Here is a 23082-nt window from a genome sequence, read left to right on the forward strand (position 1 = left end):
ATACTCGAGCCAATCAATCTAGTCTATTCGTGGACGAAAGAAAAAAAAAGGGACCCGTCCCACTCGCGTGACTCATCGTGTACACCGTGCTCGACGGGGAATCATAAATCGGTCGGTCCAGACGTTCCATTTGCAGATCTCGTTTCCCAGTCGGCTAATCGGCCAGACAAATCAGAAACCGTTTCCACGCGACGTGTTCAAATGATAGAGACGTATTACCCAGGCCGAGTGCGTCTCCCGTGCCGGGAAAAACGCGTCTCGAACGGAATCGAATTAAGCCAGAGACCGGCGCTGATCCGTCATTTTCTTTAGATCCTATCTACCGATACATTGACGTTCAACTGTATCTAATTAAATCGGTCGTCCGTCTCTCTCTCGCGCCGGCGATGTTCCGTTCGTCCGGTTCTCCGCTGTCCATTGCGTTTGTTTATTCGCGCTCGCGACATCTCTTGTCCTTGCGTCTCGCTGTCCTGCCGCCACGGCAGACCAGCGCCACAGTCGGCAGAATTAATTTTAGATAAACCGACCGTCCCGACGCGTTCCCATCTGTTTCCTGGAACATTCGACCGCATCTGTGTCGACCTGCACAGCGAAACATTCTTATTGAGGATCTATTAAAATTGTAAATTTCAATCAAATCTCTGTACTCAGGTCCTGGAATCAACATGAACGCGACGGGGAAGAACGTCAGCTCGATAACGAGGGGCTGCACCCTGGCTGGTCAGTTCCACCTAGCTGGAGCGTCCTGGCATCCCTATTTGCCGCCAGTAGGATTCGACACTTGTGCGGTCTGCACCTGTGACGTAAGTTTACAAGCTCTGAAAGGCGACGCAGCTCGAGGTGGGGAGGTTAGAAATCAAAGAAATTCAGCGTGACGTAATCCGTGAACGACCATTTATTTACTAGTATACATACGCGGGTCCCATTCTTGCCTACAATTGTTACGGGCACTCGCCAGTCTCGGCATTCTTTCCTCGGCTCGAATTTCGAAACCGAGGAATTCAAATTATTTTCAGCGCGCTCCGCAACGGATTCCTCGCAACGAAATTCCACGCGCGCACGACGTATTTCCAGATTCTTTGTTTACCTCTTTGCCATGCATTCGCTGGCGATGCAGATTTCGTAACGATCCCGGGACGCGTATTATAAAGCCACGACGTTTATAAGGCCAACGTTTTCTGGTTGAAAAATTCAATCAGACACCGTTGCGCCAGAAGAATGCGGTTGCTCTCCGCCGGGACACGAAGGAGCACAGCCCGAGCGATCAGCAATCGGTGACAGGCCTTTCTAAATAGATATTGGTAAATTGTTTGAAGTCATGCTCGGAACGCGTTGCACAAAGTCACGTTCATTACTAGAGATAACGCGTACGGTTTTGATCCATTGCTTGTCACTTAAATTGCGCCTGACCAGGCCCCTCCACTTTAACGCGTCCATTAGAAACGTAACGCGGGAAAACCACGTCTCACCGTCGGATGCCGGATGCTCGAAACCGCCAACCCGTTTCTGACCTACACTTAACACATTACTCGACAAATGTGTGTTTTTCTAGTAATTCTTCATTTTAATAAACTATATTAATTACAAAAACACTTATCAGATTTTTAGTATACACATGTTGAAGGAATTCTATGTTATTAAAATCATCCTAAAGTTTTAACAAAATGCCCCGTCGTTAACGTGTTAACAGCGACGAGCATTTACGTTTCAATTTATTTCGTTGTAAAATTATACATGGAGGTGTAACAGTTTCTTAAGACTAATCCAAATAGAAGATCAATCGAGAGAGAACAAGCACCGCGGACTTCGCCTCGTATATCAGTAATTGTTTAGAAAACGAAGGGTAGGATATTTATTGCTAGGAAACTTTTATTCGACCGGAATTGAATAGAAAAAAAAAAACAAAGAAAAACGCGAACGTGGCTTTACTTATCGACCGAAGTTCCCATTTATCTTGCAGCCCGTCACGCTGGAGGTGAAGTGCCCGCGGGTGCAGTGTCCGCCATTGGACTGCGACGAGAAGCTAGCCTTCAGACCGAGCAAGAAGGCCTGCTGCAGACAGTGCCCGACGACGACGCCCAGCACCCTGAACGCCGGCGTCGTAGGCGACACGACGCGTCTACCGCGGGACCAGGCTGCCCCCTCCACGCGGCGCACCGCTGACGAGATACTGGCTTCCGGAGGCTGCAAGTATCCCCTCGGTGGGCCGTACGAGAACGGGATGGAGTGGCATCCGCGCGTCCACTCGCACGGCGAGATGAAATGCGTCAAGTGCAGGTGCAAGGTGAGAACCACTGGCGTGCAGTTTAGATGTTAGCTATACCAGGTTGACGGTCGTAAATATCCGCGGTTGTTCGACGACTTAGCGACTAATTCGACTCGTAATAAAACGCACGACGATCGCTTAGAATAGGATTCGTCCGTTGGTTTCAACGTACACAAGTCATCTGAAAAAAACGTGTTCGTCTTTCGTGTAGCTGCGACGCGAAACCCGACACCAGCGGTTATTTTTACGCAGCGATATCGCCGAGCCTCGGGAGTCGCCTTTATCTTTCGTCGTCGGCCATGGTCGACAACCGAAGAAACCGAGTGAAAACGAACGTGGAAAAAAACGTCGTCTTTTACACAGAATCCCTATCGTTTTTTTGAATCTCAACGTAGGGGGTTAACTATATCGTCTTACCTAACCTGTCCCTGCGCGAATCGCGCGGGACGGCTGACAGATTGCAGCGACGTGAACGGAGAATACACTTAACGATCACGGGGGGAAACGTATATTGTTCGCGATGGTTTTAAGTGGCGGAGGTGCGAATTTTATTTACCCTCGTCGCGGTGTCGGTTGTAGTGCGCGCAAATTGCAGTCGAGCGTGGTGCACCTGTGAACGTGTCAGCGTGATGTACAACGACGTTCCACGCGCGGCGCGAGTCGCGACGAATTGGACGTTTGCGTGGCTGTGTAATTGGAGGGGCTCCGCGAAGTAGCGATACCCGAGATAGAAATGAAAACATACGGTACGATTTGTTAGCAACGAAGAAGACGAAGTTCGAGCCGGCGATTAATGGATCGCTCCTGGCGGCGCAACCGACACAAAGCCGTTTCCATTGGACGCGTAACGTTTCAGAACTAGTAGCACGAGATCGTCACGGTACTTTACTCGGCGAGCGCGACAATTTCCGGTTTACACGATCGCTCTTAACCCCCTCGTCAGCGGCATTCCACTCGTGCCTGAAGTTACTGCCCGACACGATCCAAAAGACCCGCGTCTCTACATCCTTCACGGTTGATCGTACGGACGTGCGATTATCGAGTTGGGACAGCTATTAGGACGTCACGGGAATTATCGAGCGTTTCTAAATCCCTTTAATTGAACTGTTCGTCTACGAGAGCGGTGCACAGTACATACGCGTATCTCTGCTTGAAGTTGTTACGTTATGTTTCGTAGCAGGGTTGACGAGTTTCAGCGAGGTTATGGAAATAAATATTCAGACGCGTTTCTCGGTGTTTGAAAGTCTAGTCGAGCCCGTCTGACCCAAAAATTGTAAGTTAGCAATCCGCTAAGTCGACCGGAATATGCAACGGAGTACAGATGGTGCGATAACCGGTGTCCGCCAGAAATATTTCAGTCCTTTTAAACAATGTGAAAAACCGGTTCGCTGGCAAAAGTTGTTCTGCGTCAAGAGTGTCGTTGCACGGTGGAAACAGCTTTCTTGTGAATGGACGCGTACAGGAAATTTCAGGGGCACCTTCATTTTATTATGTTTTTTTCTTCTTCTTTTTCGTACTTTTGAGCAGGTTCGCGTATCCTTCCTCCGCCTCGGTGCGACGACACTTGTTCGGACTTGTTTTACAAACACGGTGCAAAGGTCGTTCAAGGTCATGGGAGATGTTAAGTTAACGAGCTGTTAACTCGGGTCGCCTAACGAGTCAAGTTGCCCGTCTTATGGCAAACTATAAAAGTAACGAGCAACTCGTTGTTTAAACTTGTGAAATTAAAGAATAAAACTTTTTATAGCTTTTTGCTCCATGCAAATTATGTCTCGTTAATGATTATTTTCGTAAAATATAATTTTGAAATTTACAATAATAACAGATTGTCATGGTTCTCGAAACAAGATAAATATAAATACGCTTTCATCGAACATAGCTAGTAATGGTAAACTCTAGAAAGTGTACGCAGTAACTAGCGAATGCGAATACTTTGCAAACAACCATGCGTTTAAATCAACATTTACTGATTAAACAAGCGAATGTAAACGATCACTGAAACGTCCACTTTCACGTTAGTATAGATACAGTGTAATATAAAGAAGATTTATAAACGATTATGATATCGTGTCAAAACAATTTTTTACTCGGGTTTCATTCGCGATTCGACTGTTATAGTCGGTCGTGGCTTAGAGGGGCAAGGAAGTCCCCGAGCGTTTTCGTTCGTGGTTTCATTATTATGCGAAGGTCTTGGCGAAAAAACGGCCGCGGCTCGCTTTACTTTTGCTCGTTGCCAGCATACTCGTTAGAAGCATGCTCGCAGCATTGCACAGACACGGTCGCCACGCCGAGACCTCTAAGGAGAAAACCTTTAACCGGACTCGTTCGCCCGGATCGGCCATTAAAAGGGTCCATCCATTACGATGAAAATGGAACGCAGCCACAGATCGCATTACGCCCGAGAAAAAGTATCGTTTCGAATCCCCGAGATCACGATCGACCGTATAGATACTCCATGGTGTCCCGTGTTCCGTTCGATTCTATCGTGTCTAGCTCCTATAACTGGTAGAACGAAAAATTCACCCTAGATGGGCGGGGCTATTCGCCTTCAGAATCTGTTTATAGTGTTGTAGCATTACTTTGCTGGTGGAAACTTTTCGGCGAAAAAAAAAGTTTCAAATCGTTCTGGAAAAAATATTTTCAGTTGCGGGGGTCAATTGCAAGCATTTTTAGTGAATAGATGTACCTTCGAAATCCTACTCAGTTTCGAGAAAAAAATTCGAGTAGGTGGACCAATTTTTCGTCAAAATTGAAAAGTTCAGAATCGTTCTGAAAAAATTATTTTCGTTTGCAAGGGGCATTTACAATCATTTTTGGTCATTAGACATACCTTCGAAATCCTGCTCACTTTCGAGGAAAAAATTCGAGTAGGTGGACCAATTTTTCGTCAAAATTGAAAAGTTCAGAATCGTTCTGAAAAAATTATTTTCGTTTGCAAGGGCCAATTGCAAGCATTTTTAGTGAATAGATGTACCTTCGAAATCCTACTCAGTTTCGAGAAAAAAATTCGAGTAGGTGGACCAATTTTTCGTCAAAATTGAAAAGTTCAGAATCGTTCTGAAAAAATTATTTTCGTTTACAAGGGTCATTTACAATCATTTTTGGTCATTACATATACCTCCGAAATCCTGCTCACTTTCGAGAAAAAAATTCGAGTAGGTGGACCAATTTTTCGTCAAAATTGAAAAGTTCAGAATCGTTCTGAAAAAATTATTTTCGTTTGCAAGGGTCCATTACAATCATTTTTGGTCATTACATATACCTCCGAAATCCTACTCACTTTCGAGAAAAAAATTCAAATAGATGGACAAATTTTTCGTAAAAATTGAAAAGTTTGAAACCGATCTGAAAAAATTATTTTCGGTTGCAGGGGCCAATTACAATCATTTTTGGTCATTACACATACCTCCGAAATCCTGCTCAATTTCGAGAAAAAAATTCAAGTAGATGGACAAATTTTTCGTAAAAATTGAAAAGTTTGAAACCGATCTGAAAAAATTATTTTCGGTTGCGGGGGCCAATTACAAGCATTTTTGGTCATTAGACATACCTTCGAAATCCTGCTCACTTTCGAGAAAAAAATTCGAGTAGGTGGACCAATTTTTCGTCAAAATTGAAAAGTTTGAAACCGATCTGAAAAAATTATTTTCGGTTGCGGGGGTCATTTACAATCATTTTTGGTCATTAGACATACCTTCGAAATTCTACTCACTTTCGAGAAAAAAATTCAAATAGATGGACAAATTTTTCGTAAAAATTGAAAAGTTTGAAACCGATCTGAAAAAATTATTTTCGGTTGTGGGGGCCAATTACAAGCATTTTTGGTCATTAGACATACCTCCGAAATCCTGCTCACTTTCGAGAAAAAAATTCAAATAGATGGACAAATTTTTCGTAAAAATTGAAAAGTTTGAAACCGATCTGAAAAAATTATTTTCGGTTGCAGGGGCCAATTACAATCATTTTTGGTTATTAGACATACCTTCGAAATCCTGCTCACTTTCGAGAAAAAAATTCAAGTAGATGAACAAATTTTTCTGCGAAATCGACAAGGTTCAAATCATTATTATCATCGTATTAGGAACTAGATGAAACCATATAACATTCTAATATTTATTACCGTTTCTTTTCGGTATATTGAACTGTTTTCAGTCCTAGTCTAACGCAAGGCTTCGCCGTTTGGTTTTGTTTTGCAGAACGGGGACGTGAGGTGCGACAGAAAACGGTGTCCACGGGCGCTTTGTAACTCGATAGTGCATCAGATGAAACGAGGGGAATACGTGGCCGACGCCGACGACTGTTGCACGGTGCAGTGCCGTCGGGCGAGGCGTCATCATCGCAACAATCATCACCCGGGACGGCACTCGGTGACGCCGCGCGAGCTCAGCTGAGTACAGCCCAACCGACGAACCTCCTCCGAACTCTCCTGGTTCACGGAATAACACGCTTCCTGAGCCTTGGTTTTCGTTAGTCGTCGGGGTTCGCGATCACTCGTGTGTTCGTCGTCCCGACAACGACGCCAGAGCGACGTGCCAAGCGACGGACGTACCGGGGAATCGACGCAGCTGCGAAATTATAAAAAGCTCGTCGAGCAGACGAAGGAAATCGGTACCTCTCGTTGATGGGGCCAGAGACCATACGAAAACGCTAGTTGATTCGGTTGCGTGGGTGTCGGGTTCTGAATCGTGCACGGAAGGGCAGAGGCGGGTCTAGACTTACTCGGGGCCTGAAAGTAATCGTTGGAACTCTATCGACTGGGGGAGTCTTGCTCGCAAGAATTGATAGCAAGAGTGAAACATAGAACAGGGAAATATGTTTAAAATGTATATAAGAAGAGTGGCGGAAATAGACGTACAGTTTCGAAGTCGATCCGAAAAAATTTACACGAGAACAAGATTCGACGAGGTCGTCTGGTCGCGAGACGCGTAGACCTTGATTAAAGAGTTGTTCTGAGCCGTAAAGTCTTAGCAACGATCACCGAAAATACATCGTGCTACCGTTGTTAAGATAGCTGTTATAGGTTAATCGTCTCGTCGAACAACTTTGATAAACCTCGGAAAAATGACCAGACCGCGAGTAACATCCTTCTGAACCGTGTTCGCGTGACAAAATAATAATACAAAAAATCGAAAGAATGCTCGAGATCGAACGAGTAAAAATATCGTTCCCTCGCAAAAAGCTACGCGAGACGTGTCCGCCAATAGGATGGTTCTTCTTAGACACGTAATGCGCAAGATAGCTGCGCGTACGAACGTCGCGTGCTTTCGGGGCTATCGCACCGGTAGAACGATATTTTCTCGTTCAGTGTTCTTCCACCGTTTTCGATCGTATTCAAGATTCGGTACTTCTCCACGTATTTCTAGTTTCGTTCACAGTTCGCTAGCATCGGGCACGGAAATCCTGTGTTCTGTAGAGTGCGTACAGGCAGCAAGGAAACTCCTCGGTACCCAGGTTAGCATAAGAAACGACGCGTGTCGCGAGCTTCGTGTTTAACCTCTCTCGGTCGCTATCGATGCCTAATAGGCGTCTAGTCCAACTACGTTCGGTAAACGTTCATGGGTGTTCGGTGTGTAAATATGCTCGATGCGTGAAAATGTCTTGCGTCGAGGTTATTGTCAGCAGTCAAAGGGTTAAGGGAGTAGCTCGTTAACGGTTATTCCGAACGTCGTTTGGATCGCGGACGGAAGATGGTAATCAGCGAGGCAGAAAAATTCGACGCTGGACAAGATAGGCGCGCACAGGAAGTCGTAATGATAATAAATAAGAATAACGCGAGCGAAAGGAAGAGAAGATCGTTCGTCGGACGCTATTCTTATAATCCCGTCGCTTGGCCGGTCGTTCGTTCTGGAGTTCGCAGCACCCACAAACCGCGGGGCCCAGACGTTCATTAATCAATTGGCTCTCATCAACGGTTAAACGGACCGGAAGCCAACCACCGCTCTCTATCTCGAGTGACCTGTCACGGTACCGAGACGGCTACTCGTAGCGAATGGTATTCGAAGCACTTCGAATCGGTTCGAGTATGATTCGAAGCCCAGGACTCTCGAAGGTTTCGATAGATTTCGAAGTGCCAAGAGTTTCGATGGCAGTTGTATAATAGAACCGGTTGAAACGTAAAAAAGTGTAGCGAGTTAAAGGAGAGGTTCGAACGTGGAAACGATCAGTATTACAGCGTTTCAACATTCGAATCTCTGTCTCTTTTAATCGAAACTTTTAACCGTCAAATCTATCGAGACATTCGAGAGTTCTAACCTTAAAATTATATTCGAAACGATTCGAATCTTAGTTTAAAGAACTACGAACCGTTTCGAACAGTTGTTCGCGGGGCGGGGAAAAAGATAATCGTTGGAGGGGGGGAAACGCGCGGCAGGAGTGCCAACTAACCCCGAGAGGGATGGAGGGGAGGGGAGGGAGAAGAGGAGTTTAGTCGTGGCGGTAAACGTGGAGCCCTACCGTGTACCCACCAACCTCACCAAGTTACCCAGTAACCAAAGAAGACTGAAGAACCTCCGATGGTGGCATCAGTTATCATTGCGCGTATGCTAACGTTTACTATTAACTCCAACTTCTGATTTATTCTGATTATTACGTGTAATTATTGGTAAGATTTACGTCATCGACATTATTAATCGTTAATTTAGCATCACTCTCGTTGGTCCATCGTTCGTCACTCGTCGCCAATCATCGTTATCATCGTCATCGTCGTTATCATTGTATCTATTATTATTAATAATGTTTCTATTACTATTTTAAAATAGTATAAATGTTAGTGCTACCTATTATCGTCGCTATTATCGATATCGTCGATGGAACTTGTCGCGATTGTTATTAATAATAACTTATTATTGATACCGCCGCGGTCGGGGCGATGGTCGCCTTAAAATGGCGGCGCATTCGCGTCGACGAAGGTTCGATTCGCGGCGTTTTTCATCTCTACGTCGTTTTATTTGTAACTTTTCGAGAGAGGAGGAAGCAACTCTTTTTTTTTTTAATTTTTTTTTTTTGTAATTTATAGACGTATTTATTGTCAGGCTATTGTAAGTTATTCGATAGCGAAATTTAGAAACAGAATATGCATTAAATTAAGTTAATGCTGATAGTCGCTATAGTTGCGCGTGCATTCATAATGTACCGCTCGTGTGTGTGTGGGTGGGAAAAATTGTTAACGTAAGCGTGTGTTGAGCGTGCGTCTGTGTTTTTTTTTTTTTTAATGCGTATGCAAATCGACGAAAACGAAACGAGTATAAAGTAATAAGATTTTTTTTTTAAATACAGAACTTTGACTTAGAGACAATAAGGGAGAGAAGTATTTGTAAAAATTCTATACTGTTTCTAACAACTGTATTTCCCGCGATTTCGCTTAATTTTACCAGGCTTGACGGCTCATACAGTACTATACCTACAAGACCATGTTCAGGCACGAAATAATATATCTTCGGTTTTTCATCTTCAACGAAATTGAACTGCTTCGAGTAACGTTAAATAAAATCTCAATATTTGAAATGGATTCGAAAGAAATTGGGAGTTTCAAAGTGGATGCGATTTATGATTTAGTAAAAATTACCTCGAATGAACAGTATACAGGGTGTTCGGCTGGGAAAAATTTTAATGTGAGATTCTAGAGGCTAAAATAAGACGAAAATCAAGAATGCCAATTTGTTGATGGAGGCTTCGTTAAAAAGTTATTAACAATTAAATTCAAAAATTTCAAATCGTTCTGGAAAAATTATTTTCGGTTACGGGGGTCGATTACAATCATTTTTGGTCATTAGACATACCCTCGTAATCCTACCCACTTTCGAGAAAAAAATTCGAAAAGGTGTGAAATTTTTCAACGAAAAAAAAAAATTTCAAATCGTTTTGGAAAAATTATTTTCGGCTGCGGGGGTCGATTACAATCATTTTTGGTCATTAGACATACCCTCGTAATCCTACCCACTTTCGAGAAAAAAATTCGAAAAGGTGTGAAATTTTTCAACGAAAAAAAAAAATTTCAAATCGTTTTGGAAAAATTATTTTCGGTTGTGGGGGTCAATTACAATCGTTTTTGGTCATTACACGTACCCCCGAAATCCTACGCGCTTACGAGAAAAAAATTCCTTAGCGAAAATCTAATCTAAGCCTTGATATGGTTCCTCGAAATTTTATGCGAATCTTTGAAACGTCGTAACTTCTGAACGGATTGAAGGATTTTAATGTTTAAAAAAGCAATCGACGCGTATTTTAGTAGAGAATAAGTAGAAATTCTAAAAATATTGAAAAAGTTGCTCCTTGATCCCGTAAAATGTGAAAAACTACATAAAAGTGGTCCAATGTTCAAACAGCCATAACTTCTACGATAGTGAATATATTTCAATCAAACTTTTTTCTGAAGTAGAGCTCATGGGTACCTACAAAAAAGTATTAGACAATTTTTCTATAGGGTGTCAAACAAAATTATTAAAAGCTAAAAACGAATTTTTAAGAAAAATCAACCCAGGGGGTGTAGGTGCCTTAATTTTTCAGCGAAAAAAAAAGATCTCAAATCGGTCTGGAAAAATTATTTTCGGTTGCGGGGGTCAATTACAATCATTTTTGGTGAATAGACATACCCCCGAAATTCTACTCAGTTTCTAGAAAAAAATTCGGGAAGGTTTGAAATTTTTCGACGAAAAAAAAAATTTTTAATTAATTCTAAAAAAATTATTTTCGGTTACGGGGGTCAATTACAATAATTTTTGGTGAATAGACATACCCCCGAAATCTTGCGCATTTTCGAGAAAAAAAATTCATTACGGGCGGAACTTTAAACGTTAATAACTTCTTAACAAAGCCTCCATCGACAAATTGGTATTCTTGATTTTCGTCTTATTTTGATCTCCAGAATCCCCCATTAAAATTTTTTCCAGGTGTGCCTGGAACACCCTGTATTTCGGCCTGAGTGTAAGTTTCACGGCTTGCACCGCGATTAGCATCTCACGGCTGTATCTTTCTGTGCATTTCTTTATTATCTAGTCTAAGGCTCTGAAGGTGTCTTTCCGGGCAAGCTAGAGGGAAAAGAACAGCGATCCGATCGGTGATGAAAGACGAGAAGGAAAAGGGGATAGCGGTTTACGCGTAGCTGCGGCAGCTGGCAAGACTTGGTCGCTTTTAAACATTTCTGATACGCTACTTTTTTTTCAATAGAATGTAACACGAAGCATCCAACTGCATCCATAGGTATTTCTCCACTCTTGAAGATAAACGAAAATACGTATTAGGGTTACCTTACGAGCTAATATATTTTTTTAAAAACGTTAACAATATTCGTATTCCGTATTCCAAGTATCGTTTGGGAATGAAAAAGAGTTTTTTAAATTTCTCGATCTACGTCGCTTTCAATCTCGGAACTAAAGATAAGAATGGCGACGCTTCTGCGCATCGAATGACGAGACTTCGAGCAGATAAATGCTTCGAAAATAATAGTTTCGATTGTAAATCTCGTTTGGGAATTCGTCTTGGGCGAAACGGGTCCGGAATTCGCAGGGAACAGTTGGGCTTTGCTTCGTGTCACACGACACCAGCCTTTGTGGGGCAACGTGTGTCGCGTCTGAGCAATAATGTAGTACGATACCGGGCAATATCTCCGTGCATACTATACACGACGTTTCGTAGATCTTTACGGATGGCGTTGATTCGCTGTTTAGCCGTTTATGCCTTGAAAATCGCGTGCGTACACTTTAGTCAACGCTATTAGTGACTAGATTATTCGCGTAGTGGCCTTAAAGACGATTTATTGTCAACGTTTTGTACATAAGCGCATGTAATACGTAACGAGAATCACGACTACTATTAATGGATTATCAATATTGCGATTATTATTATTATTATTATTAATTATTAATTATTATTATTATCGATAGTATTTATATATAATGATAGTGGATCTTTTGGGGGCTCGTCGAACTCGTAGTTTCGACGATGCCCATCATTATTAATATTATTCTATTTTAATATTATTATTATTGTTATTATATATAAATATTATATTCACGGTTATTTAACACTTAGCCGATGGACGACACCGTTGCAATTGTTATATCATTGAACGTTTATTCATGAAATTACGAAGAAACTGTTGGAAACATTGTATGCACGCTAACGAACGATTGACGTAACAACTTTGGTTAAAATAAGCGAGCATCGAAATATTAACTACCGTTCTGTTCGTTAGTGATATTGTAAATATTCGTATTTTGTACAAGATCGACGACGATTTATTTAGAAAAGCCTCTGTGATGAAAGATGCGGTTATCCCCCTCCCCTGTGACTCGTTTTTCCGCCGTTGGCTAAGTGTTAAAGTCATTCTCGTAATTACACGCATGTTATCGGTCTTGACGGAGAAACGTTAACATCGCCGTTAAGAGATACTGTATCGTCCTGAAATGCATTACGCTCGCGTTATTTTTCTTACTGTACTAACTCGCCTAACGTCGTTGCTGATTTTTCATAGACACCGACGACGCAAGTATTGAAATAACGATTGTCGCGACACGCGTCGTGCGCATTCGCCTGCACGAGGGTGAAAGAATCATTATACGAACGCGAAAAAATAAAAAAAAAAAAAATGTCGGTAAAATATATTTTGTGAGAATCGATGTTTACAGAGAAACGTGTTCGACGTAAATTGTAAATGTATACAGGGTGTTCGGCCATCCCAGGGAAAAATTTTAATGGGGGATTCTAGACGAAAATCAAGAATACCAATTTGTTGATGGAGGCTTCGTTAAAAAGTTATTAACAATTAAATTCGAAAATTTCAAACCGTTCTGGAAAAATTATTTTCGGCTGCGGGGCTTGATTACAATCATTTTTGGTCATTAGACATACCCTCGAAATCCTACCCACTTTCTAGAAAAAAATTCGAGAAGGTGTGAAATTTTTCGACAAAAGAAAAATATTTCAAATCGTTCTGAAATAATTATATTTGGTTACAGGGGGTAATTGCAATCATTTTTGGTCATTTCACACACCTCCGAAATCCTAGCCACTTTCGAGAAAAAAATTCGAGTAGATACAGAAATTTTTAGACGAAATTAAAAAATTTCAAATCATACTAAAAAAATTATATTTAGTTACAGGGGGTAATTACAATCATTTTCGGTCATTAAACATATCCCCAAAATCCTACGCATATTCGAGAAAACAATTCGAGTAGATACAGAAATTTTTAGTCGAAATTAAAAAATTTCAAATCATACTAAAAAAATTATATTTAGTTACAGGGGGTAATTACAATCATTTTTGGTCATTACACACACCTCCGAAATCCTAGCCACTTTCGAGAAAAAAATTCGAGTAGATACAGAAATTTTTAGACGAAATTAAAAAATTTCAAATCATACTAAAAAAATTATATTTAGTTATAGGGGGTAATTACAATCATTTTTGGTCATTACACACACCCCCGAAATCCTAGCCACTTTCGAGAAAAAAATTCGAGTAGATACAGAAATTTTTAGACGAAATTAAAAAATTTCAAATCATACTAAAAAAATTATATTTAGTTACAGGGGGTAATTACAATCATTTTTGGTCATTATACATACCCCCAAAATCCTACGCATATTCGAGAAAAAAATTCGAGTAGGTTGACAAATTTTTCGACAAAATTAAAAAATATCGAATCGTATTAAAAAAATTATTTTCAGTTACGGGGGTCAATTGCAATCATTTTTGGTGAATGGACATACCCCCGAAATCCTGCGCATTTTCGAGAAAAAAATTCAGAACTGGCGAAACTTTAAACGTTAATAACTTTTTAACGAAGCCTCCATCGACAAATTGGTATTCTTGATTTTCGTCTTATTTTGGCCTCTAGGATCCTCCATTAAAATTTTTCCCAGGCCGAACACCGTGTATAAATTGTGCAAGAATCGCGAAAATGCCATGTTAATAGTGCCTTAAGAAATTTAAGTAACATTCGGAAGCAATATGTCTGTAGTGATGATAATGTCGTCGATATCGATGTGACAGTATTCCGTTGCCACGGTTTATATAAATTTCATTCGTAAATGCGAAGCATCGCCCGGGAAAACGAAAAGTGTCTTCCTAGGAGTGGCAACTTACATTACACCGGTTACACGATACACGAGCATCGACTAATATTTCATGTACAACACGAGATAACGTGAATTTTCTATACGTTTGAAGAGAATGGATAAGTACGGGAGATCCACGCTGATTCCGTACTGTGCCAAAACGATTGTCAATTAAAACAATAATTAATTAATTCGCTGGTACCGTCGTTACTTCAATTCACTTGTTGTAACTGCATTATAGGTGTAATTCGAAATGTATATATCTTATTACACGATGGATAATCAAGCCAGGTATTGAGAGAGGGGAGCGAATGGAAAATCGAAAGAATGTGAGTAAAAAGTGAGAATAATCAATTGTTGATATTGCTAATTAATGTAATAAATCGTATAATTGAACGTAAAACAGATAATTATATTAGAGATAATTGTATGCCGATTTCAGTATTTCCATTAATAAACAGATACACTCGATAGAGTCTCGTTTGTGCGACCGGTTTATTGATTGGAACACGTAACATCAACTCATTATCGATTTTCTTTCCGGACAATCTGGTTGGGCCGAAATCCGACGATTGGGGAAGTGTTCTAAATAATTTTGGGAATTTGTACGCAGTAAATACGGTTGAACTATGTATGGTGCATGCTTGGGGTAATTATCTTGCTGGAAATAATAAATTCGCGGCATTTTCAATTTGTTTATATATTTTTTTAGTATCACGTAAAATTGAAGTCTCTGGTATAACCTCGAAAACAAGTTTACGATACGTACTATCGTGCTCGTGTGTTTTATTTAAATACCTAACCAAAAAATATATTTCGCTTACAAAAATGTAAGGATCGTGAGTTGCCAGTGATTCACGCAAAGTTTAATAAATTAAATCTATTTTCTCTACGAAATTAGAGACAAAGGTCAAGCGTTCGCACTGCCATCTGTACCAGAGATACTAGATTCTCCTTTCCTAGAGTTCATTACTGAACTCTGCAAATTGCTCCTGGTTTCTATTTGCCTCTGATGACTCTGATGACCAGTGCTGACAAAACTTAAGAACTCCCGACAACTTTTTACACCATACAGCGACTCTTACTGACTGCTCCTGATTACTGCTTGCCTCTGCTGGACTCTGCTGACCATCGCTTATATTTCTGACAACCTATAACGATTACTACCGACTTCTGCTAATCTCTGTTGGTCTTTGCTGATCTTTGTCAGCGTGTGCCTGTCTCTGCCGAACGCTACTGACCACTGTAGGTATTTCTGATAATGTAAAACGATTAATACTTACTACTGCATGCCCCTACAAGTCTCTGCTTGTCTTTGCAAGTTTCTGCTTGCCTGTGCATGCCTTTACTGGCTTCTGCTGAACACTGCTGACCACCCTTGATGCTTCTGACATTGTATAACAATTACTACATGCTACTGTTCGCCCCTTCTGATCTCTGTTTGCCACTGCATGCCTCTGCTCGTCTCTGCTGACCGCTGCTGACCACCTCTCATGCTTCTGACAACGTATAACGCTTACTACTTGCTACTATTCGCCCCTGGTGATCTCTGCTTGCCACTGCTGGCCTCTGCTGACCATCGCTTATATTTCTGACAACCTATAACGATTACTACCGACTTCTGCTAATCTCTGTTGGTCTTTGCTGATCTCTATCAGCGTGTACTTGTCTCTGCTGAACTTTCCTGGCCTCTGCCGAACGCTACTGACCACTGCAGGTATTTCTGATAATGTATAACGATTAATACTTACTACTGCATGCCCCTACAACTCTCTGCTTGCCTTTGCAGGTTTCTGCTTGCCTGTGCATGCCTTTGCTGGCCTCTGCTGAACACTGCTGACCACCCCTGATGCTTCTGACATCGTATAACAATTACTACATGCTACTGTTCGCCCCTGCTGATCTCTGCTTGCCACTGCATGCCTCTGCTCGTCTCTGTTGACCGCTGCTGACCACCTCTCATGCTTCTGACAACGTATAACGCTTACTACTTGCTACTATTCGCCCCTGGTGATCTCTGCTTGCCACTGCTGGCCTCTGCTGACCACCGCTTATATTTCTGGCAACGTACAACGATTACTACGACTCCTGCCCTCCTCTGTTAACCTCTGCCACCGTCCCCTGGCCTAAGCTGGCCTAAGCTGGCCTCTGCTGACCACCGTTTATATTTCTGACAACGTACAACGATTACTACTGGCTACTGCCACCATCTGCTGACCTCTGCCAACATCTCCCGACGTCAGCTGACCATCGATGACCATCGCTGACCACTGCTGACCGTTGCTGACAAATTGTGACACGATGCAATGTAATATAATATGTTTATGTGTATTAAAGTGTTGTATAATGTAAATCTATGGCAATAAATGATATAATTTCAAAGAATTCTATGTGTTCTCATCATTTTTACCTTTCTTTTCCTCTCCAAATTATTCCCTCATTTTTCTAAAATGAAATCTGGATTCCCAAAGTGTCCGGAATTTTTCTAAGATTCGAATGGCCTTGACCCACTTTCGAAATTGGGTCAAGGACAAATCTGGATTCCCGAAGAGTCCAAAATTTTCTAAAATGTCGATGGCCTTGACCCACTTTCGAAATTGGGTCAAGGCCATCCGGATTTCCAAGTTGGCCCGAAGATTTCTAAAATTTCGAATGGCCTTGACCCACTTTCGAAATTGGGTCAAGGCCATCCGGATTTCCAAGTTGGCCCGAAGATTTCTAAAATTTCGAATGGCCTTGACCCACTTTCGAAATTGGGTCAAGGCCATCCGGATTTCCAAGTTGGCCCGAAGATTTCTAAAATTTCGAATGGCCTTGACCCACTTTCGAAATTGGGTCAAGGCCATCCGGATTTCCAAGTTGGCCCGAAGATTTCTAAAATTTCGAATGGCCTTGACCCAATTTCGAAATTGGGTCAAGGCCATTCAGATTTTCGAAGCGGCCAGAAATTTTCTAAGATTCGAATGGCCTTGACCCAATTTCGAAAGTGGGTCAAGGCCATTCAGATTTCCGAAGCGGCCAGAAATTTTCAAAGATTCGAATGGCCTTGACCCAATTTCGAAATTGGGTCAAGGTCACCCGGTTTTCAAAGCGCCCGGAATTTTTCTTAAATGTTGACTACCTCGCGAAGGGGTGGCACGTATCTTATAAGTAAGGGAATGATTGGGAGAGGAAAAGAAAGGTATAAGTGACGAGAACACATGGAATTCTTTGAAATTATATTATTTATTGTCATAGATTTACAATATACAAAGCTTTAATACATATATATCATGTTGAAAGTTGTAACAAAGGTGAGTAGTGGTCAGCAGGGGCCAGCAGAGGTTGGCAGAAGCAAGAAGAAGCCAGTAGTAATCATTATACGTTGTCAGAAGTAACAGGAGTGGTCAGTAGCAGTCAGCAGAGTCCAGCGGAGGCAGGCAGTAGCAAGTTGTAATCGTTATACGTTGTCAGAAATATAAGTGGTGGTCAGCAGAGGCCAGCAGAGGCTGGGAGAGGCTAACAGTAGCCAGTCGTAATCGTTATACGTTGTCAGAAGTAACAGGAGTGGTCAGCAGCGGTCAGCAGAGTCCAGCGGAGGCAGACAGAAGTCAGTAGTAATCGTTATACGTTGTCAGAAATATAAGCGGTGGTCAGCGGGGGCCAGCAGAGGCTGGGAGGGACTAACAGTAGTCAGTAGTAATCGTTATACGTTGTCAGAAGTAACAGGAGTGGTCAGTAGCGGTCAGCAGAGACGAGCAGAGGCATGCAGTGGCAAGCAGAGATCAGCAGGGGCCAACAGTAGCATGCAGTAATTGTTATACGATGTCAGAAGCATCAGGGGTGGTCAGCAGTGTTCAGCAGAGGCCAGTAAAGGCATCCACAGGCATGCAGAACCTGCAAAGGCAAGCAGAGACTTGTAGGGGCATGCAGTAGTAAGTATTAATCGTTATAGATTATCAGAAATACCTGCAGTGGTCAGTAGCGGTCAGCAGAGACGAGCAGAGGCATGCAGTGGCAAGCGGAGATCAGCAGGGGCGAACAGTAGCATGCAGTAATTGTTATACGTTGTCAGAAATTCCAGGAGTGGTCAGCAGCGGTCAGCAGAGGCCAGTGGAGACCTGTTGACGAGAGGTCGGATGTTAGTTGTTCAAGAGCGAGAAGGGAAGTGTGAGCCTTTCTCTCTCGACTCCCACGAGACGATCCGAACTTACTTCGGGCAACTTCGGAGAATCGAGAAAGAGGGCATGCGTCATTTTGCCTTTGTCGGGTTTCCGAAACTCCACGAGCTCACGTACGCGTGATCTGACATAGTGTGAGAGTGCACCTTCGGTGCCTTTCTGGCATCTCTGTTCACGAGTCTGATTCCTAGTGATTTTTCCCTCAGACAGCAAGAATTAATATTCCCTATCTAATTCGTATTCTTTCTTTGTTTACAATTAACAATACAAATACATTTGTTAACTTGTGATTTAATAAATATTTTGCAACATCAGCAATACAATAAACGTTAATTATATGAAGGAGATACTTTTCAACAAATAGATTTCTGTTATAAATCGATCATTTATTTGTTTGCAACGAGGGCGCCAAAATGTACAAGTAACTTCCAACAAGTATATTGCAGTGTTTGGTCTCTACTAGTCTCTAGACTCTCTAGCAATTTCTAGCATAAGTTCTGAAATAAGGTAGCATGTGTGGTACGTGAATTTAGACGATACCGTAACATTTAGGTTAATCATAACAGAAGCATTAAACACGTTTTATTAATTCAACTTCACTTAAATTTTATAGTAATAATTTTTCTTGATTCGATATAAAGTACCGTAAAAAAATGGTCGTGTTTACTTGTAATAATTGCGGTGAAACGTTACAAAAGCCGAAGGTAGCAAAACATTACGAATTTCAGTGTCACACCGCTCCTTTTTTAACGTGTGTCGACTGTTTTAAAGATTTCCGGTAGGTATTATAAGTACGAAATAAATGTGATTAGATCGTGTATAATTGTCTCATATATATTATTTGTTACGTTAAGAGGAGAGGAATACGTAGCTCACACAAAATGTATAACCGAAGCACAACGATACGGAGGGAAAGACTATGTTCCGAAAGTTGGAGCAAATAAGGGCGAACGAAAGCAACAAGAGTGGATTAATATTGTAAATAATATATTGAATAGCAGAACCGACTTGTCAAATACAGAACGAAGTTTTCTACAAACCTTATCAAAATTTGAGAACATTCCACGAAAGAAGGCAAAATTTTTAAACTTTGTACAGAATGCTTTGGGTCAAAAGATAAATTCAGCAGTGGTCGAAAGGGTTTGGACTATAATGGAGACCGATTATAAAAACAATTTGCAAAATGTAACCAGGAAACAGCAGCAGGAAAATGGTAAGAATAATTTGTTACTGCTATGTCATAAAAACAACCATTACTTTGTAATATAATTTATATTTCATATTTGAATAGGTAAAACAGATCATAAGGAAGGTAATGCAAAAGATTTAACCGAAAATCAAGAGAATAATGCTATTGAAAATCAAAATAATGAAAATATATGTAAAGAAAATCTAACTGAAGATCAACAGAATGGAATTAATGAATCTAATACTGCTGATACAAATACTGTTAATAATCTTAATAAAAAGAAAAGAAAGTTATCTAAAACAGTGGGGAAACAAGTAGAAAAATCTGACTCCAAAAAGAAAAGTATAAATGCTTCTGTGGAAGAACAAACAGAAAAATCAAGCCCAGCAAAAAAAAGTAAAAATACTGTGCTGTCTGAATCATCAATTAATCAATGCGACGACACTATAGAAAAATCAACCTTTGACTGGAAAGGTACTATTTTAGATGTAGTTAAAAATAAAGGAGAAATTTCCTTAAAGAAATTGCAAAAGAAAGTCATTTCGCGATACATGGAGTTCTGTTCAAATACAGTAACAAATGAAAAAGCATCTGGTAAATTTAATAAAAAGCTAAAAAAAGTGTCAGAAATAATAATTTTTGACGAAAAAGTAAAACTAGCTTAATTTAAAAATTGTAAGTCATTTGAGTATTACTGCCTTGATTTTTCATAAAAAAGATACAATAAAAACTGTTATTTATAATATTACTGTGTGCAATTATTATTACAACTAAGCATTACCTTCCATCGTGCATAGAAATTAAATAAACAGAAACATTTTGCGAAAAATTTATTCTTTTTTTCCTTTTTAACAAAAAGGATTGGTAAAAATTTAACAATATTATGGAATATAAAATTAAGAATTCCATGAATATCTGTAAAATACAGAATGTAGTAATAACAACAAACGATACAATGCTAATCTACAGTATAAATTTGTTGTATGGAACACACTTACCTAGGAACATTCAATTAAAAACAAAGTTTCATATAGACTTATAAATAAAAGTTTTTAAACTATTCATTTCAATTATTATCTGGTATCAAATCTTTACAACGTGGAAGATTTGTTCAGTATTCTCGCAGGAAGAATTTAAAAGTTAATAATTATATTTAAAGATATATTTTATATTAGATATTTAAAAAATTTATCTAAATACCAAGCATGATTACTCATAGTAGCTAGAAGACCCTGTGTGAGTATTTTGGAATCATTGGGTCCAAAAGTTATAATTTGTTGATCGAACAATTGCGTGACTGTGCCGCCAAGAGCAGTAAGAATTGCAGTGCCAGCACAAATATCCCATTTTTTTATTACTGTCATATGTACATATGCAGTTGCATTACCGCTTGCAACTTCTAAAAATTTATAACCTAAAAATACATAAAGAAATATAAACCAATGGTAATGAAGAAAATATATAAAACACCGAATTACAAGCACTATTACCTGCCCCAGCTGCAGAGATTATTTCAACCCCTTTACCAAATACACTTTTGGTAACATTGTGAACTTGACCAGCATGCGATTGGGATACAATTAAAATTGGTTGTCTGCGGTTTTCCTGCTGTTTTTTAAAAAAATATTTAATATATGTATTTATATATCTTGTTGATTGTATTACCTTGTGTAGTCCTTGTAAATTTCGTGATACCACATGATCAGTCCATGTCCAAAACAGACTAGAATTTTGTTTTGTTTCAAATGGCTTATATATAACACCTATTATTGGCTTTCCTTTAACGGCAATACAAACCATAGTTGTAACATATTGCAACAAATTTTCTGGATTAAACACAAATTAATAAATAATAGATACTTTCTAAATTAGATTTAAAGCTTCAAGTGTATAATATGTACACACCTGTGAATTCTTTGGTAGCATCAAGAGGATCAATCCAAATTGTTATATCATTAGTGTTCACAATTTCATCCTTAATATCATAATCGACCAAGCTATCGATAGAGTCTCTTACATCTGATACTGCAACTTTATCACAGTCTTTTGATGTTTCTTCGGATATTACAGTTATACCTGGGAATGCTTCTACTAAAGAATGATACATTGCGCAATGTGATCTATAATCTGCTTCTGTTACTGGATCATTTACACCTATTAAGTTTAGAAATAAGATTCTAACGTTATTGGCATTATAATTACATTTATACTGTATCAACATTATTCTGTTATGTATTGATATTTAAAATTATCTTCATTTACATAGTAATACATAATATGTTACATGTATAGCGTTTGTAAACATTTTAATGTTAAGAGAACAATTTATTACCTTCTTTTGTTTTTCCCTTACTCTCTACCTCAAACTTAACTTGATCGTGGACTGCTATTACTTCAGAGCCACCGAATTCAGCTGCCTTTATAGCAGCATTAAGAAGTAACTTTAAAGAAACATTTCTGTCGCGTACATTTGTATACAAGTTTCGATTCGTATACAAGTACACTACGCTTAATAATATTGCGATCCCGCAGCAAATTGTTCTTCTCATACGCACACTCATTCTGATATGCATTATAAAACACTACTCTACGTTGTCTCTAATTATACTTATTTCTTTAACTTTATTTTACATGTCCAAGCATTATAATTGTTGAATAAGTAGCCATTTTTAATTTATTTGAATTTTCCAATGACATCGAACTTTCGTACTTTGTGCAGCAAACTCTCGGGCGTGAGAAACGTACATCGGTTTTAATTTCGTGAATTTCAATATTCTTTTGTAAGTTTCGTACGTATCAATAAACACTCTATAAAACTGTCTCCCCAATCGATTACTTTCATTGAAATGTTATTATATACAATTATTTTTATCTCTTTAAATACATCTTCCGACAGATCGTTGGATAGTTAGATAAGCTCCGTAAGTTAGGTTAGTTAACATCATGTACTGATAACTAACCTAACCTATTTAAATCATAATTAAAATACAATGTAACTTGTTCAAACCATATTTAATGTTATTTTCATACGACTAATTTTAATTTGTCAAATCATTGAAAAATAGCAAATTTCAGTTTTTATGAATTTTTATGGTTCCTTTTTTAAATTACTTAGTTATTGACTCATCGTATTATCCGAAATTATAAGAATATCAAGTGAATGATTTGTTTTTTTGTAACCGAATTTGCGTTTCTAATAACGCCAGTAAATATAAATAGTTGTATTATTTTTTATCATGGTTCTATAAAAGAACAAATTTTATTGATCAATAATAATACAGGTCAATGATTTTAATGACATTATGTGTGTCTCAATCTATAAGAGTAATTGAATGATAAAATGTATTTGGAACTAAATATTATATATTTCGATTATCTATACTTATATTTATACTTAATTTGGATTGC

The 23082-nt window shown here is 39.6% G+C and overlaps 3 protein-coding genes across 6 annotated transcripts in view; 2 read left to right on the forward strand and 1 right to left on the reverse strand.

The window, feature by feature from the left end:
* Positions 1-8570, forward strand: part of Sog (chordin short gastrulation) — a 95485-nt gene extending 86915 nt beyond the window's left edge. For all 3 annotated transcript variants that reach the window (XM_076766629.1, XM_076766631.1, XM_076766630.1), the window contains exons 6-8: positions 652-803; positions 1961-2284; positions 6463-8570. In XM_076766629.1, coding sequence (XP_076622744.1) covers positions 652-803; positions 1961-2284; positions 6463-6657 — 671 coding nt within the window. In that variant the 3' untranslated portion in view covers positions 6658-8570. The remainder of the gene's footprint in view (positions 1-651; positions 804-1960; positions 2285-6462) is intronic.
* A 10415-nt stretch (positions 8571-18985) lies between these two features.
* Positions 18986-20419, forward strand: LOC143342562 (uncharacterized). The gene is made up of 4 exons (XM_076766590.1): positions 18986-19004; positions 19099-19263; positions 19340-19698; positions 19777-20419. The coding sequence occupies exons 2-4, from the start codon at positions 19139-19141 to the stop codon at positions 20337-20339; spliced, it is 1047 nt and encodes a 348-aa protein (XP_076622705.1). The 5' UTR covers positions 18986-19004; positions 19099-19138; the 3' UTR covers positions 20340-20419.
* Positions 20420-20490: 71 nt separating this feature from the next.
* On the reverse strand, positions 20491-22948 carry LOC143342563 (putative inositol monophosphatase 3). Of its 2 annotated transcripts, none has more exons than XM_076766593.1 (5): positions 22007-22948; positions 21580-21828; positions 21340-21500; positions 21165-21279; positions 20491-21088 (listed from the first exon to the last, which is right to left on the reverse strand). In XM_076766593.1, the coding sequence occupies exons 1-5, from the start codon at positions 22245-22247 to the stop codon at positions 20841-20843; spliced, it is 1014 nt and encodes a 337-aa protein (XP_076622708.1). In that variant the 5' UTR covers positions 22248-22948; the 3' UTR covers positions 20491-20840. The 2 variants fall into 2 exon arrangements, with proteins under 2 accessions (XP_076622708.1, XP_076622707.1); XM_076766592.1 differs by having other exon boundaries at positions 21165-21282.
* Positions 22949-23082: the final 134 nt, after the last annotated feature.

This window comes from Colletes latitarsis, chromosome 6 (genome assembly GCF_051014445.1).
Source record: "Colletes latitarsis isolate SP2378_abdomen chromosome 6, iyColLati1, whole genome shotgun sequence".
Taxonomy (NCBI): Eukaryota; Metazoa; Arthropoda; class Insecta; order Hymenoptera; family Colletidae; genus Colletes; species Colletes latitarsis.